General features: G+C 34.0%; 1 protein-coding gene across 2 annotated transcripts; it reads right to left on the reverse strand.

The window, feature by feature from the left end:
• Positions 1-843: 843 nt before the first annotated feature.
• On the reverse strand, positions 844-16,019 carry LOC129224555 (U21-ctenitoxin-Pn1a-like). Of its 2 annotated transcripts, none has more exons than XM_054859031.1 (8): positions 15,949-16,019; positions 12,364-12,410; positions 10,302-10,408; positions 8,341-8,438; positions 6,577-6,661; positions 5,761-5,950; positions 3,276-3,430; positions 844-1,089 (listed from the first exon to the last, which is right to left on the reverse strand). In XM_054859031.1, the coding sequence occupies exons 1-8, from the start codon at positions 15,951-15,953 to the stop codon at positions 907-909; spliced, it is 870 nt and encodes a 289-aa protein (XP_054715006.1). In that variant the 5' UTR covers positions 15,954-16,019; the 3' UTR covers positions 844-906. The 2 variants fall into 2 exon arrangements, with proteins under 2 accessions (XP_054715006.1, XP_054715007.1); XM_054859032.1 differs by lacking the exon at positions 15,949-16,019 and adding an exon at positions 14,413-14,423.
• Positions 16,020-16,837: the final 818 nt, after the last annotated feature.

Below are 16,837 nucleotides of genomic sequence, written 5' to 3' on the forward strand. Positions count from 1 at the left end.
TTGTTAAATTAAGACATTTATAGATTAGTGTTTCAATAAGTAGTAAAGAAGAGCTAATACTTCCATCGCCCAAATATTATGATTCTGATTTTTATTTGACTCTGACTATTTTACAGATAAAACAATCGTGCATCTATAATTGAATCGCTCATTTCAAAAACCAGTCAAACACCCAAGTTGCTAATTTTAGGAAAGCAATTATGCCGCCATACCAACTAATTCAATGAGGATGACAGCGTTGTTTATTGAAAGAATAAGTATCCTTTTCAGTTTAATAGCACTTTAATTCTTGTAAAAAAAATTTTAAGATGAAAAAGCTTTTTCAAAATTTTAGAGTTTGTGGCTTGACTGGGTTTTGAAATAAACGGTTCAATTACTATTATCTTCATTTTTTTCACAAATGGCTCCCCTCTTCAAAACAAAAAGGCTCATATCGTCGCCTCAGAGCAGCACAAATACATTTAATCTCCGAAATAAGACTAAGATATCCTACTATTGTTCTCAGTCGTCGATAGGTTAAATACCACAAAAGCTTATGACTCCTCGTAATATTTACAATTTGAGGACTTGTAAATAAGGTGCAATTCCGTTACAAAGAATTTCAAGGGTCCGCAAATTTTGTTCGTTGTAAATGTGACGGTGGAATTTAAATAATAAATGACTGAAATCGGGACTGAAAATGCAATTCGTTGAAATGGATGTTTCGTTGTATTGGTATTCGTTGTAACGAGATTTCACTGTGTTTGAAGGTTTACTTCTTGAGCACATTTTAAGCAATTAGCCTGCGGTTTAAAGATAACAATCGCATTTCATCGAGTTTCGTTATAAATCAAAAACACAACATTCTGGAGAAGGAATATTTTATTGTTACTCTCTAGTCATCCCATACAATTCGAGTGTCTGCATTCAGGATCGGTATTGGGGGTCTCTGGATTGGATGGTCTTTGTCATCCAGCTTCGGAAGTAGGCCACCTTGGTGTAGACTCCGGGGTATCCTTTCATTCCACAGCCTCTTCCGAAAGATGTGATGCCGACGAGGGTGGAGATGCCCTTGCTGTCTCTCTGGGACAAGGGGCCGCCGGAATCGTTCTGCAAGAAACAATTTTGATTTTGAATAATGGATTAACAACGGGATTAGCCACATGGTGGACTCGCATCCATTACGACAGTTACTATAGTTATCGCAGATTTTCTACACATGTCATGGATTCAGCATTACAGTGAATTCTGCTTAATTGGGCCACTCCTTAATCGGAACCAGTCGCTTATTTGGACCAAATCTTAAAGAACCAAAACAATTCCCATTACACAAGTCTAATATTATTCGCTTATTGGGACCAAAAAATCCGTTTAATCAGACCAAGTAATATGAGAAGAAAATGGGAAAAAAAATTTAAATCGCCCATTTGAAGCGAGTTGCAAGTGGATCAACGAACCTAATAATTAATGCAATAAAAATTAAAAATGGTTCCTTGTAATTTTCAATTAAACTCGGCAATATTTACTAGAAAAATGGTTATCGAAACTCCCATTTCATAACGGCACTGCTCCAGCAGAAATCAAAATTTCTGTGAAATTTCAAATTTCTTCAATTTAGTTGTAAAATATGCAATTTACATTTCATTGGAAATTTTTAATGACCGATTAGTACTTTTTAGCACTTATTTTTTCACTCTCACATTTTTAGTTATTTTTAGTTGTTGAGTGGAATCGATACTGACTGGAAGGTATGACTGAAACCGTATCGGTCTGGAACGATTGTAAAACGATTGGCCGCTTTACTTTAATTTTTAATGGAAAAATATTTCAGCAATTTTTCTTGCTTGTATCCTTACCATAAATATGTGGACTCACAATAATCATAAGGGCATTTATATATTTTGTGTATAACATATTCGGTCAAGCTACACAGGTCCTGTTCGCTTAGTCGGACCAACCGGTTATTAGGACCAAAATGGTCCCGTCCCAATGTGGTCCTGTTAACCGGAATCGACTGTATTTTAATTGCTGTCATTCAAAGTAATTTTGATCCGCAATTTTATAACTTTGAACTGTGCCACTTATACTTCAATAGTCAATACTATATACTCAATACCTTTTTTAGGAGAAATACAGCAAAATAGACGCACAAATGCACAATTATGTTACGTTTCTAAAATAAAGGAGGGGGAGCAGTTGGTCCCTTGATCTCTCAAATGACTGACCCATACTCCTTCCGATTTTAATAGAGAAAGTAGACTCCTTATTCTTTATATACTAATCAAATCCAATCAAATATTTTTAGAATTATCTGAGGCTTCTTCGTGTTTTTTTTTTTTAGTTATTCAAGTAAAAAAAATAATTTTGAAAGATTTCTTTCTTTCTTTTTTTTTTTTTGTAATTCATTTGTACATCTTTCTCTCCTGCTTCTGTCCTTGTACATATGGAATACAAAGTGCCTGAATTTCAATTTTCTTTGAAAAAAAATATGGTTGCACATTACTGAAATATGGTAACTATCAATTTTTGAGAATGAACTTCATTTTTATTAACGAAATTTTTTTCACTTGTCCCATATATTTTTTAATTGTTTTATATCTTTCAAATATAGGTATTCAAATTCATTTGAATTCTAAATCAATTGAGAAATACAGAGAGAGAAAGAGAGAGGGGGGGGGGGAGGTATGCGACTGGTTATTAGAAAATAAATGACGAAGTACGGAAAAGTAGGTTCGTTAAATTCTGGATAAATATATGTGGGTTTTTTTTTTTTTTTTTGGTAGACTTTTCAACAATGAGTTATTTGGTAACGATAGGATAAAGGCTAAACTCGGAAACCTAACTACCTAAACTACCGGACCGAATTCGTTGAAATTTTCAACGTTTGTCTAAGTCAGTGGCGGGAAAGTTTATAGACCGATTCGAAAAAAAATCGATGAATGGTTCTTTTTTTATTCAAAATTTAATTTTTTGTCCCGAAAATGGATCTTTATACTCGAAATAATTATCATATTGTTTCAATTTTGACTTTATTCGAAAGAGCGAAAAAAAAAAATACGTTTTTAAAACATTTACTAAATGCCGTACAAAAGAAGGAGGCGATTAATTTACAGCGAAAAAGGACGTAATCCTTTTAAGTAAGGAAAAATCAATTTTTTCTTTCTACATTTTCATCGTTGCCATTTTGCTCAAATGCGGACAAATAAAATTCTTCAACTTGCTTAAAATAAAAATCTCCCAAAATGCATAAAATATAAAAAGGTAAAACGTTCCTAAAAATCACATAAATGATTTACCTGGCAAGTGTCCAAGTTTTCTGATCCACCACAGATCATGTTCTCCAAGATTACATCTCTATCGTCATAAGGGTTGGAGTCATAGGCATTGTTGCAAGTTCTTCGGTCTACAAGTGGGATAGTTGCGTGCTTCAAGACATCCGAATTACGGCCGCCTGGATGGAACAAAATAAACAAAAATGAATGCCTAGCAAATAAAAAAATAAAGTAATCATTTATCTCGGAGTGATATTTGTCCAGATCTATTCCCAGAAATTTCGTAGATTTGAAATTCCCAAGTTCAGGATTAGTCGGAAATTCTGGAAAAATCTACATTGGAAAATTAGCGTGATGGATGTAATTTTAGCAATTAAAGGTTCAGTAAAAGGAAGCGCGGGCGTACAAAACTAACCTGGCGTCAGATGGCCATACAAGAAAGAAATGCCTTTGGTTGGCCAAGCCGGGGGAGTGCCAGGGAGTCGACATTCAACCGATCAGGATGGAATGCCACGCTAGCGGCCTCATGCGCCACCAGGCGTTAAAAGAATCAAGTCAAGTCAATCAAGGTTCAGTAACCATATATACATCAGGCCTTGCGTCAGATCTGGTAATTCTGATTTTTTGCTGCGATTTTTATGATATTGGTCCAATAAAAAATCAAAGTTTTTGATCTCGTGTGCCGAAGCAGCCTTGTCATCAATCAAAAAAAAAAAAAAAAAAAAACGTCAAGTTTTAGACTTTACTTTAGTTTTGCCGATTTTAATCCTAAACGACTAGTTTTCCAAAAAGCCTACAATGAACAGTCTTAAAGTCGACAAAATTTTGCTACATTATGAATCTAGAATGTCTCTTTAAACTCAATAGTTCCCGACACGAACAAAGTTTATTACTGTTTTTCAAAACTCAAAAGTTTGAGCAATATTATGTCGTTCTGAATGGTTTTATCTCGGAAACTGTTGGATAAAGAGATAGTTCTCGATTTATATTGCAGCAAATTTAATCCATTTTAAAAATATTCATAAGAGGTATTATTGAAAATTCATACGTTTACGGTTAAAATCGGGAAAAACTACAGTAACAGTAAAGTCTAAAACGTCACGGTATTTTTGATTTTTGACTAGGTTGCGTTCAATGCTCGAGGTCAAAAATTTGGATCATTTGTTGGAACAATACCACAAACAACTTAGCAAAAAATCAGAACTACCGCATTAGACGCAAGGTACCCCTACACTGAGGCGCAAGGTTGCACATATAGGGGGACAAGGGGGGACTCGAGCCCCCCCTTTGAATTTGAACTTCCTTGCTTTTAGTACTTTTTTCTTTGCAAAATGTAAAAACATTTCTTCTCCAGCCATTAATGAATAAGTTATTAAAAATGTCAAATTTTAATTACTCTAATCTGTCCTGAAATCAGTTTCCACGGGGAAAATATCCAGCTAAACCACGGGGGAAATATTTGAGTCCCCCCTTATAATTTTGCATATGGGCGCCCATGCTGAGGCGTGTACAGAAATTTTGGGGCCCGTCACAAATGACTTTTCCGGGCCCCCTTCCATATTGGTTACCCCTATATTTCACGCCAGTTTTAAAAATATTGGGCCCCCTTCAGTGTCGGACCTAGGCCAACAGGTGTCCTCCGCCCACTGTGCACACCCCTGCCCTTACTCCCCCCCCCCCCCATGTGATAAGGTTACTGGACTATATATCTCAGGTTAAAAGTGCTCAATTAAATAAAAAGCACAAAAAAAAGAGAAATATTTTGAGATTTGACCACTATTGTAAAAGTATTCGCCAATTTGAGAAGAAAAATGTATGTCAACGTACGTTAAAGCAAAAAGAAGAGTTATAATTAACAGTTGTTTCGAGACAAACAAAGCGAGCCTCTTCGTCAGGGCATAACTCCATAGAAAAGGCTCACTTTGCTAACCTCGAACTAGTTCATTGTTGATCCCGCCGGTTAAGTTAATTGCATTATTACAGTATTTTTAATTAAATCGACAAAAAGTTGAAGCTTTTACTTATCTGATTAAGCATAAAAAGAAAATGCATTTGCAGCAATTTCAACTTTATTATTATTATTATTGTTGTTTTTATTATTCATTATGTATTAGGATTATCATTTTTACGATTACCATTATTATTATTAATTATTAAACTTCAATAAATATACAAAATTTTTATCTGAGTATAAAAAAGAGGTTGAGAATCATTTCTTAAGCAATATCAAAACTATTTTTGCAAAATTTTTACATGTTCGACCGCTTTATTATTATTATTATTATTATTATTATTATTATTATTATTATTATTATTATTATTATTATTATTATTATTATTATTATTATTATTATTATTATTTTATTATTATTGTTACTATTAACATTATTATTATTATTATTATTATTATTATTATTATTTTGTAATTAAACTGTCATAAACTCCTTAAAAGATCACATATTTGTCTAATAAGGGTTGTTGTAAAATGGTTGTTGAAGAAAAAACTTACTTGACCACTCGTGTCCCCAACCACAGATTTGTCCTTTACCAGTAGGATCACTGTTGTCCTGAGGCAGACAGATTCCGTTGATATACCCTTTGGAGCCAGCAATATTGATCTTGTCCCTGGTTCTAAGAAGGGCTATGTCGTTAGAATTGGTTCTTTTGTCGTAATGCTCATGAATGAAAACATCAGATATCTGAAAAACAATTGAAAAGAGAACAGGTTAAAATGAGCAAACGTTGTGATAAAACTCATAACAAAATTAATAATTGGTTGAAGCAAAAAATTTATCGGAAGTATTGATTGATAACATTTACAGTAATCACATCGATGAATGAAGAAGAGAATCTCATTTGTATTTAAACTATTGTTTAAAAATCCAAAAGTGTGTTTAAAGTCCCACCACTCCGCATTGTCCAACCACTCCGTTTGGACAAAACTCAATATACAATTCAGTTATCCTCTGTGCAGAAATATAGTTATAGCTACATTTGAAAATTCGAAACAGCTTTTTACTTTTTGTTATTTTAAGAATTCTTTCAACTATATAGAAGGAAAAAATCCCTTATCTTTTCAAAATTTTGCGTTATTTTAAACTTTAGGAAAACTACATAACACTTTTATTTGTTCTAAAACTAAAACGGAGTACCAGATAATACCGTTAACAGTTTTCTTGTACAGCAACGTTGAAAATTAAAACTTCTGGTTTAAGAACACGGTCTACGGCTTTCACATTTAAATATGATTTATCTGCAGATAATTTTATTTGCGTACACCCGTAGAGTTGACATAGTTGGTTTTTGGCAAATACTATATACTCACATCGTAAACTTCCACAGCATCATGGTACTTATCAGACTGCTTGTGAAGACCTGCGTAGATTTTGTAGCTCGAGGGATAGTTCGGGCTAAGGGAAGAAAAATAGCATATTAACTATTTTTAATACTATTTCATACATACTTCTATTAAGTACGAAGATTTTTTGAAGTGAAACTTTTTATGCGAGGGCTTTGAAATTCTGATCGGCAAAATTTGCGTGACGGAAGTGACGTAGTTGTTTTGTGTGACGTAAAGTGGCTCGTACGCTCTAGAACCCCTGTAACTACAGATGTCGACGCATCTGCCATTTTGGAGCAAACGTACAGCAGGGAAAGCTACCTTTATTGGTAATCATTCGCCAAACAGGGAACAAGAGAGTCAGAGAGCGGAGGTGAACATTGGCGAAATTTTGGAAACAGTTGGCGTCGTTTCCAGGCTGCCAGTCACTTCGCGGACTATTAATTATCCATTTCTTTTTTCTTTCTGCTTCTGCTGGAAATCTGAAGATCTGAAATCCTTTTTTGGAGCTGTTTGTACAATTAACAGCCGAACAACCACCCATTTGATTCAACTTAACACATGCGAAAGAAATGTAAACATCAGCAGCAATGCTATTGCTACGAAGCACTGGATCAAGTTTGCTCCAAAATGGCGGATGCGTCGGCTCCTCCCTATAAGGGCCTTAGTGCGCTCTTCTCGCTTTCTTTCTTTCTCGTTGGCCGTAGTTGCGTGTACTCCGTTGCGTACAGCTGTTTGCTATTAACAAAGCATCCGTTGAAACACGTGTGTATAACCAACGCAATTCGAATTACATGTATTCGAGTTACTTAGCGTTCTTGTTGTCTACAATCTATTTTCTCTATTTATACAGTAAACTCCCAATTATCCGTGGAATTGGGTGGCACAAGTGCCGCGGACAGTAAAAGCCGAGGATAAACCGCGAAGTCTAAAATGAGGGACAATTAAGGTAAAAATAGCCCTTCCTCAAAAGCTTGGCTGTATTGACGCATATTATTTTCTACAAACAGTGAAAATATTTACAGGACAGTAAAAATGTTTTGTATTTTTTGCACAACAGAACTTAACATCAATATAGAACAAGTCTATGAACGATGAAGAAGGCACAATAAATAAATAAATAAATAAAACAAAAACAACTGAGTTAAAATTCACAATTTCTCAACAAAAAACAGCCATTTGTATTTGCTTTTTGCGGCGAAAATACATGTTCCTAGCTGTCGGGGAGTCAATCGGGCGTTTAATGTACTAATTTTTTAAGAGAAAGGGCGGAATTTGTATGTGTACATGTTTTGAGTAATCTTTGAAGCACCTATTTGAGAAATTATTTCTCCATATGAAAGGTACTGTCTGACCACGGATTGTATGGAAAGACAAACATCCGTTTTACAGCCGGAAATGGACGAATCTATTATTTTTAGTGATGCCAGCTTTTGCAGAAGCAGAGTCTCATTCAGATGAGTGGAATACGCGCATCACTATTTTACTTTTCCGTCTCATTCAGGTAGATTCGTCTTATCTGGACGTTTGAAAATTCCATACAATCCAGTTGGTTGGACAGTACATCCATACAGAGTGACATAGGCTATACATTATGCATTATTGTATCTATACTAATTTAAATTAATGACTTGTCTTGATTACCAGTTTATGTTTTGTATTGTTCTGTTCTTACATATGTAAAACCAAAAGCTCATTAGTATTATTTGTAAAAGCCCATTTAAATTAAATAACGCAGTTAACACTTACAAATCGATACAGTGAGCAGCAGTGACTACCCAATGATCGTTAAGTATGGTAGCTCCACAAGCGTGGTACCAGAAACCATCTCGTTCGTACAAAGACACCTGAAAAATAAACAAATAAGTTTATTCAATATAGTATACACACAGGCCTGTCATTTCGAATTTTTCCAGGGGGGGGGGGGGGCAAGCAATGAAAATTTTATCGGAAGCCAGCAAAAACCACGGCCACTCATGTGTAAAAACATTAGTTTTTCAAAGCCAAAGGATAACAATTGACTCCCCTCCCCCGACCCCTCCTCCTCCTAAATGACTGGCATGTATCCACAATTGCTAAATAGGATTTTTTGCATTTATTGTTTTGGGAGCATGAAAACGAAAATATTTTGTAAGCGATGTCAAAAATCGGTAAAATGCAGATAACATTTAATTTAATTAAAGAATACAAATAGTAATATATTACTGTGCATTTTAGTCTGATTGCTTTTTCAATTTTAATTCATTAAGCCTGAAACAGTAAAATTGACTGATACACAATGCTTGCAGCAATACGAGGGGGGGGGGGACTATTTATGAATGATGTAACACTTTTTTCAACAAATTTAACCCCCTCTCCTATTTGTCACAAAGTGTCAAACTTCATCTTACCCCCTCTCCTCCCATTTGTCGCATGTCATACTGTTTTTTATTAGCATAGTGTAATAAAAAACGTGGGATGTCTCACTTCTTGTTATCCCCTCTCTTCATCTTGTCACAAGCTGTTACAATTTCACGAACCCCCGCCTCATCAAAGTTTGACCTCATTTATGGAAGTCCCTTTACATACAATTACAAAGAAATAAATTATGGATAAATGAAAATGTCTTATCATCCATGGGTAAATTCCACGGGGAGCATTAGTTCCACCAGCAATACGGGGGCTGTCCATAAATGATGTCACTTTTCTTCTTTCTGCAAATTTGACCCCTCCCTCTCTTTGTCACAAAGTGTCACACTTTGCCTTACTCCCTCTCACCCCCCCCCCCCCCGCCTTTGTCACATGTCACGCTGCTTGTCGTTAGCATAATGAAAAACGTGTAATGCTCCACTTCTTGTTATCTTCTCCCTTCATCTTACCACAAATTGTCACAATTTCATGAACCCCCCCCCCCAACAGAGTGTTACATCATTTATAGACGTACCCTTGTAGACAATTACATTGAAATAAATTAGTATGAACAAACGAAAATGTCTTTCATCCTGTATACCCATGACGTGGAAGCATTAGTTCCACCAACCATTTGTGGGTTGTCCATAAATGATGTCAGACCCTTTTTTCAACATATTTGATCCCAAACCCCCCTTAGTCACAATGTATCACACTTCATCTAACTCCCTCGCCTTCCATTTGTCACATGTCACGCTGTTTTTCACTAACATATTGACATTTGATGTTCCACTTCTTGTTATCCCCTCCCTCCATCTTACAACAAGTTTTCACAATTTCGGCCCCATCAAAGAGTGACAACATTTATGGATATCCTCTTATATACAATAGTGGTACCTTCACGGCTTTGCCCGTAGCAGAAAATTAACAGGTCGATTAGTTCGCCTGTATATTTACAAATAATGAATGATGAATTTCTCGCTAATTTGTTATGTTCATTTGCTCTCCCATGTTACGGTTTCACGTTATGATAGTTTGGTAATTTACTTGTCCACGTTGTGATAATTTGCTCGGTAAAATTTTCTTAAAATTGGATTAGGAAAAGCACAAAAACGAATTTTCAAAAAATCGCTCCGACGTGCACACTTTGTAGCGATATAAACTAGTTCTGTGCGGAATTTCATGAAAATCGGCCGAACGATTTAGGCACTATGTGCGTCACAGAGAGTCTGACAGACAGAAATCCAGGCAGAGAGACTTACAGCTTTATTATTAGTAAAGATCACGAAGAAATTAATTATGGATGAACGAAAATGTCTTACCATCCATGGATACATTCCGTGGGGAGCAGTAGTTCCACCAACAATACGATCAGGTGCTGCAGTAATGAAGCTTTTGCCACAGTTTGGCACTGTCAAAGGATCCTTGGCTGCGGAAGAGAAACGGATTATCATCACATTACATCATTCAACGAAGTTATGTATTAACATGTAAGCAACCATTGATATAGAAAAAAAAATGCAAATTTTTGCTTGACCAAATATATCAAGTCATTGAGTTTGGCGTAATATGCAAAAACGTAGAAAATTTTCATTTATCTCGATCAGATCACAATTCCAGCATATTCACATTTGTAGTCCACTTGCAAGCTCTGGTTTCATTCTAGACATAATTCGTTGATTAAAACATTTTTGAAAACTATATTCATCTTAAATAAAGCTGTTAATTTGATAGTGAATGCTTTTTTATTTATTTAAAATAATTAGTTTAAAAAAAATTTTAAGTATACCTTGTTTTTAAAATGAACTAAAAAGTATGAAATGATTTCTCTCAGCTTCGTGTAGATTAAAGCCCTACAAAATTTTAGAATTTCTTACAGATTGTCTCGAAAATTTGTGATCACGAGTTCTTAATAGCTATCAAAATTCTTGTGAGTTTTAAAAGGACATATATGGGGATTACGCAACAGACAGTTGAGGCAGTGAGAAGCAAAGGGATGTAAGTGGATATTTTTAAGTTTTGAGTAAAACGCGTTTAAAGATAACGTCCTAGGTAGCCTTTCGTTGAATTTTTTTCTAAACCATGCTGTACCAGCAGCAATTACCTTGGCTACTAGTACCATCTCATGCCCCAAGACAGAGGAGAGATTCTCCTCCCATTTGTACTGGTAATATCCAAATTTTTAATTTTGCCACTTACATCCCTTTGCTTCTCACTGCCTCAATTGATGCACTTATAATTTAAACAACAATTTTATCTCTTTGAAAATAATATAAACTGAGGTATAAGTTTTTTCATTGATAACCGTTCTTTACACTTTTAGTTATATGTTGCACATGCGCCTATGTTTTTCCTTTTAAAACTTACAAGTATTTTGATAGTATCAAAAGGGGACCGTGAACCTTCCAAATAGCTCAAATCTGTCAAAAAAAATGATTTTTTTATTCCGTGTAAGTAACAATATATGAAGTGTGCTGAATCGTATGAAAAAACCGCTTGTTAATTTCATGTTTCATCGCGAAGTTATATGCGTTTAAAAAAAGTAAACAGAGCGTGTTTTCGAATAAAATGGCTGTCATACATGTAAACAAAGTCGAAAAACTAAGTGTCAAACATGTAAGCTAAGTTTCAATAGATTCTTACATTGGTATTAATGTCAAATATTTAGTCATCGTGAAAATATCTTTCGGGAGTTATTAAATTACGAAGATCATGAAATGTAGGTGAAATTAGACTTAAACGTCATTTATCTCGGACTGGAAAATTCGATGCTGACACATATTGAAAAAAGCTCCATGCAACTTAATTTTTGTTCGATATGCTTCAAATTTCAGAATATGCTACTTTGGTAATTGTTTGATAAAACTGGGTATGCATTAAGGTTTAAGAGAATTTTATGTTGCTTAAAAAATTAAAGTTTTGATTTTTATGTAATATTAGCAACAAAAACTATTGCTTTACGCAAAAATAATCCTGTACAGTTAATAATGGACCAATCCTTAAATGGATACCCAAAGTTCTTGGCATTCTGTTCTTTGATAAAATGCAAATTGATTGAGAAAAAAAAAGCAAAAATTGAGTCGGGTGGAGCATTTTATAATTTTTATTTTAAATTTCAAAATTTTTAGTTTTAATAAAATTTTTATTTTGTTGCATTTCTTTTGCTTGATATTATGCATGCTAATAAACTTACCAACTTTTATGCCAAGTTTCACATTTCAAAATTAATAAATTTAAAAAAAATGCTTTCAAGGTCCACCGTCTCCTTAATCGTAGCAGTTAAGTAAAAAACTACGAAAGAAAACAACTTTTGAAAGTGAATGGATTGAACTAATCTTGATACTAAACGCGTCAAACATTAATATTAAAATAAAAGTTTCTTACCTACGGCATAGCCAGCCGCACAAAGTAGAGTGATCACACAAAGCACCCTAAAAATAGGGGGGAGATATATATTTCTAGCATATACCAAACCATCATTTCAATAAATACAGCAATAAAAATTTAGCAACAATTGCATATCAATTAATTAAAACAATTGAAATACCTTTTATTTATATCATAACGTAAAGCTTAATTTTCAGTTTTGTTCTTTGAGTGATAATAGATCTGCATACAGTCTCATAGTCTTTAATTACAAATTTTCCTTGGACAAAGGGCAGTACAGTGAAACCTGTGTAAGTTGACCACTTGCGGTGCATTTCTTTAGTGGTCAACTTAAACAGGCGATTAACTTACAGAGATTGATTTATATGGTAAGGGCTAATTCTGTGCCTGAAAAAAACGGTCAACTTAGACAGGTGGTCAACTTACAAGGGTGGTCAACTTCACAGGTTTTACTGTATCTGCAGAAATGAGTTTTCGAGATATTTGAAGAAACACGTTTTAGATGGCCATACTGACAAATGATATTAGGGAAATGTTTTAATTTGATGTTTTTTTTTTCGTGCATTATTTTCAGCGGAAATCAAATAAACGAGCTTGTACAATAAAGCTAAAGTACAATAGTAGACAAAAATACACAACAAATGAGGAGGGGAATGAGAAATTTACATTTACTACCCTTTACCAACCAGTGGCAGTATATCACCAAGTATATAATTTGAAGACTTAGGATATAATCCAAACAGTGGAAAAAAATACGTCTTCATAAAAACCATTCATGTTCATTGAAAATCCTTTGAGTGATATCAATGCTCAGATGAGAACAATATGGACATGGGGGCAACTCATGTTATCCTCACAAGAGAACGAACAGTTCATGTAAACCAAGTACAGTAGAACCTCTCAATAAGGGACACTAAGGGGACCAGATATTTTGTCCCTTAAATAGAGGTGTCCCTTATTCGGAGGTGGATGAATTGATGCATGCTGTGCACTTAGTAGTATAATATCACAATAAACATTAGTTATTAACACTTAAGATTAAATACTGAAAATGTATCATTACGTTAAATAAAATTCATAATTATTCAAATTTCTTTTATATTATTTCATTGATTAAAATTTAATAAAAAATTTTGTAGTGGCAAAGTTTTGTATCATACAGAAATAATTTTGAAGTAATTTATTACATGTATTTGCTTTATGTTATGTAATTTACAATTTAATACTATGTAAATTACAATTTATGTTCAAATTTTTAAAGTTTTATAAGCAAAGCTAATTAGTTGCTGTGAACTCTTCGTCTGCTCTGAACCTACTTGAATAAATTGTTGAGGGGGCAAATTATGCATGTTAATTTCAGCAAGGTTTCTTTTTACAATATATTACTTGTTTTTTTCACATATGTTTAGTCAAACTTACCTCAATTAATTTTTAAAGGAAAAGTGAAACTTAAACTCCAATAATTTCACTATTTCTTATGTGCTTATACATTATTTCTTGCATTTGTTTTTGTTTTGTGACTGTCCCTTAAACAGAACGTTCCTTAATTAGAGGTAAATACATGGAAATCCCTTTCAAAGGGACTGGGACCACAAAAAATGTCCCTTAAATAGAGGTGTCCCTTATTCGGAGGTTTCTCTTAATGGAGGTTCTATTGTACTACTAGTTATGCTGGTTGAAAATAAATTCAAAATAAAAAATGGGATCCAACTAGATTTTATCTTACCAAATATACAATTCAACGTAACTCTATAACCTCTCAAACAAAACACATATTCTCAAAACGACGCACGTTACGTATTTCATTCCAGCTCTTCAATGTGATATCACAAATGAGGGCGATGTGAGTACAACTCATACTGCAATCCTCTGAGAACAACTCACGTAATCCAACAATTATGCATTTTATAATAAATTCAAGATAAAGCATGAGATTTAACTTTGTGTATTACGAAATTATAGAATATATAATTCAAAAACTTAGGACATGATACAAACAATAGAAAAAATATATATATATTCACTAAAATAATTCACCTTGCGTATTTCATTCTGGCTCCTCTTAGGGATATCAATGCTAATATGAGGCCAATTCGAGCATGAGGACAACTAATATTGTCCTCACCTGAGAGCAACTTATATAATTCAACGATTACGAACTATGCAAATTGAAAATTAATTAAATATGAAAAATGGGGTTAAGCTAGATCTTATACTTCCAAAAATGTAATTCAAAGACTCAGCATATAATCCATAAAAGTAGTAAAAGATTTACATTAAGTACTTAAGTATCCTGGCTCTTGTTAGTGGTATCAGTTCTCAGATGAGAATAATACGAGGTTGAGAACAACTCATGTTGTTCTTATCTGAGAGCAACTCAATCCAAAAATTATGAATTGTGCACATTTGAAACAAGTTCAAGATGAAAAAGGGGATTTAACTAGATTTAATATCTTCAAATGTGTAACCCAAAGACTCAGCATACAATCCTTGAAAGTAGGAAAAATGCGTCATCACAAAAAGATTCCCGTTACGTACTTCCTTCTAACTCCTCTGAGTGGTATCAGTTTTCAGATGAGAACTACACGAGCATGAGAACAACTCCCGCTGTTCTCATTTGGGAGAAACATATAATCCAAATGTTGTGAATTATGCACGTTGGAAATAAATTCAAGATTAAAAAAAGTAAGTTCACTGGATATGATATTATCAAATGTAAATGTATGCTCAAAGACTCAGCATATAATCCATAAAAGTAGAAACGATGCCTCGTCCATCCACCCCCCCCCCCCCAAAAAAAAAAAAAAAATCACGTTACGTACCTACTTCATTCTGACTCCTCTGAGCGGTATCAGCTCTCAGATGAGAATAACACGAGCATGAGAACAACTTATGTTGTCCTCATCTGAGAGCAACTCATATAATCCAAATGCTATGAATTACGCGTATTGAAAATAAATTCAAGCTAAAAAATGGGATTTAACTAGATTTCATATTACCAAATGAATAATTCCAAGACTCAGCATATAATCCTTGAAAGTAGGAAAAATACGCTATCACAAAAAGATTCCCGTTACGTACTTCCTTCTGGCTCCTCTGAGTGGTATCAGCAAAGAATATCAGTTCTCAGATGAGAATAACACGAGCATGAGAACAACTCCCGTTGTCCTCATCTTGGAGAAGCTCATGTAATCCAAATGTTGTGAATTATGTACGTTGGAAATAAATTCAAGATGAAAAAAAACGTAAGTTCACTGGATTTCATATTATCAAATGTAAATGTATGCTCAAAGACTCAGCATATAATCCATGAAAGTAGAAACGATACCTCGTCACAAAAAGAATCACGTTACTTACCTACTTCATTCTGACTCCTCTAAGCCGTATCCGCTTTCAGATGTGAATAACACGAGCATGAAAACAACTCATGTTATTCTCATCTGAGAGCATATAATTCAAATGCAATGAATTACGCGTATTTAACTAGATTTCATATTACCAAATGAATAATGCCAAGACTTAGTATATAATCCATAAAAATAGAAAAAATTCGTCTTCACAAAAAAGATTCACGCTACGTACTTCATTCTGGCTCCTCTGAGTGATATCAGTTCTCAGATGACGAGTGGCTCTGATTTTTTGCCCAAGTATTTATGCATTTCATTCTACATTCTACGTTGCTTGCTGCAAATTATCTTAATTTGTGGAAAGTTACAGCTGTCAGCAAAAAAAAACCATGCAAAGGAAATAAGAACTTTTATCTATTTCATGTTTTCGTGGGAACGGAACAAAATGTCTAACGTAGAGATTTTCTTAAAGGAAAAAACATTGGCGTAAATAAACGAAGCTAATACAAGAGAATTGCTATTTTGAGTAAAAATCGTTATCTAATTTCAGTTTTGTATCGAAACAGGATGTTGTGCCTCAAAGTGAAATTAAAAGTCGTTGAAACATTAAATTTCTTCCAATTGCAGCTGTTAATTTTCCTGCTCTCTTTTTCTTTTCTTTTTCTTTTTTTTTCGCTAATCAAAAACAATTGCTGTTCTGAAAAAGATTTTTTTCGATACAAAAATGTAATTTTCAGAGCCTAATGAATTTGTTTATGTATTTGTAGGCAAAAAATATTAAATATGTTCATTATATTTTTTCATAATTAAATTGTACACATGAAGTGTTTGTTTTTATAATCACTTTGTGAAAACAACATTTCATTTCAAAGACTTCTGTATGTCACGAAAATGCGTTAACAAGATAACTTAAGTCGGGAAGAAGGGGGATAGTGGGACACGAGGTACAGTGGAGTAAATGGAATTTCTCCCACAATTCTAGTACTAAAAAAAAAGAAAGAAAGAAAAGTGTGTCATATTTCAGTTGAATTGTATCACAACGCCACGGAAATCAACCACTGCCATTTTTCATCTAGTAAGGATGCTGCGGCCTATTTTATTATTTTTTTCATCGTTTGAAAAAT

The sequence above is a fragment of the Uloborus diversus genome, chromosome 6 (assembly GCF_026930045.1).
Source record: "Uloborus diversus isolate 005 chromosome 6, Udiv.v.3.1, whole genome shotgun sequence".
Lineage (NCBI taxonomy): Eukaryota > Metazoa > Arthropoda > Arachnida > Araneae > Uloboridae > Uloborus > Uloborus diversus.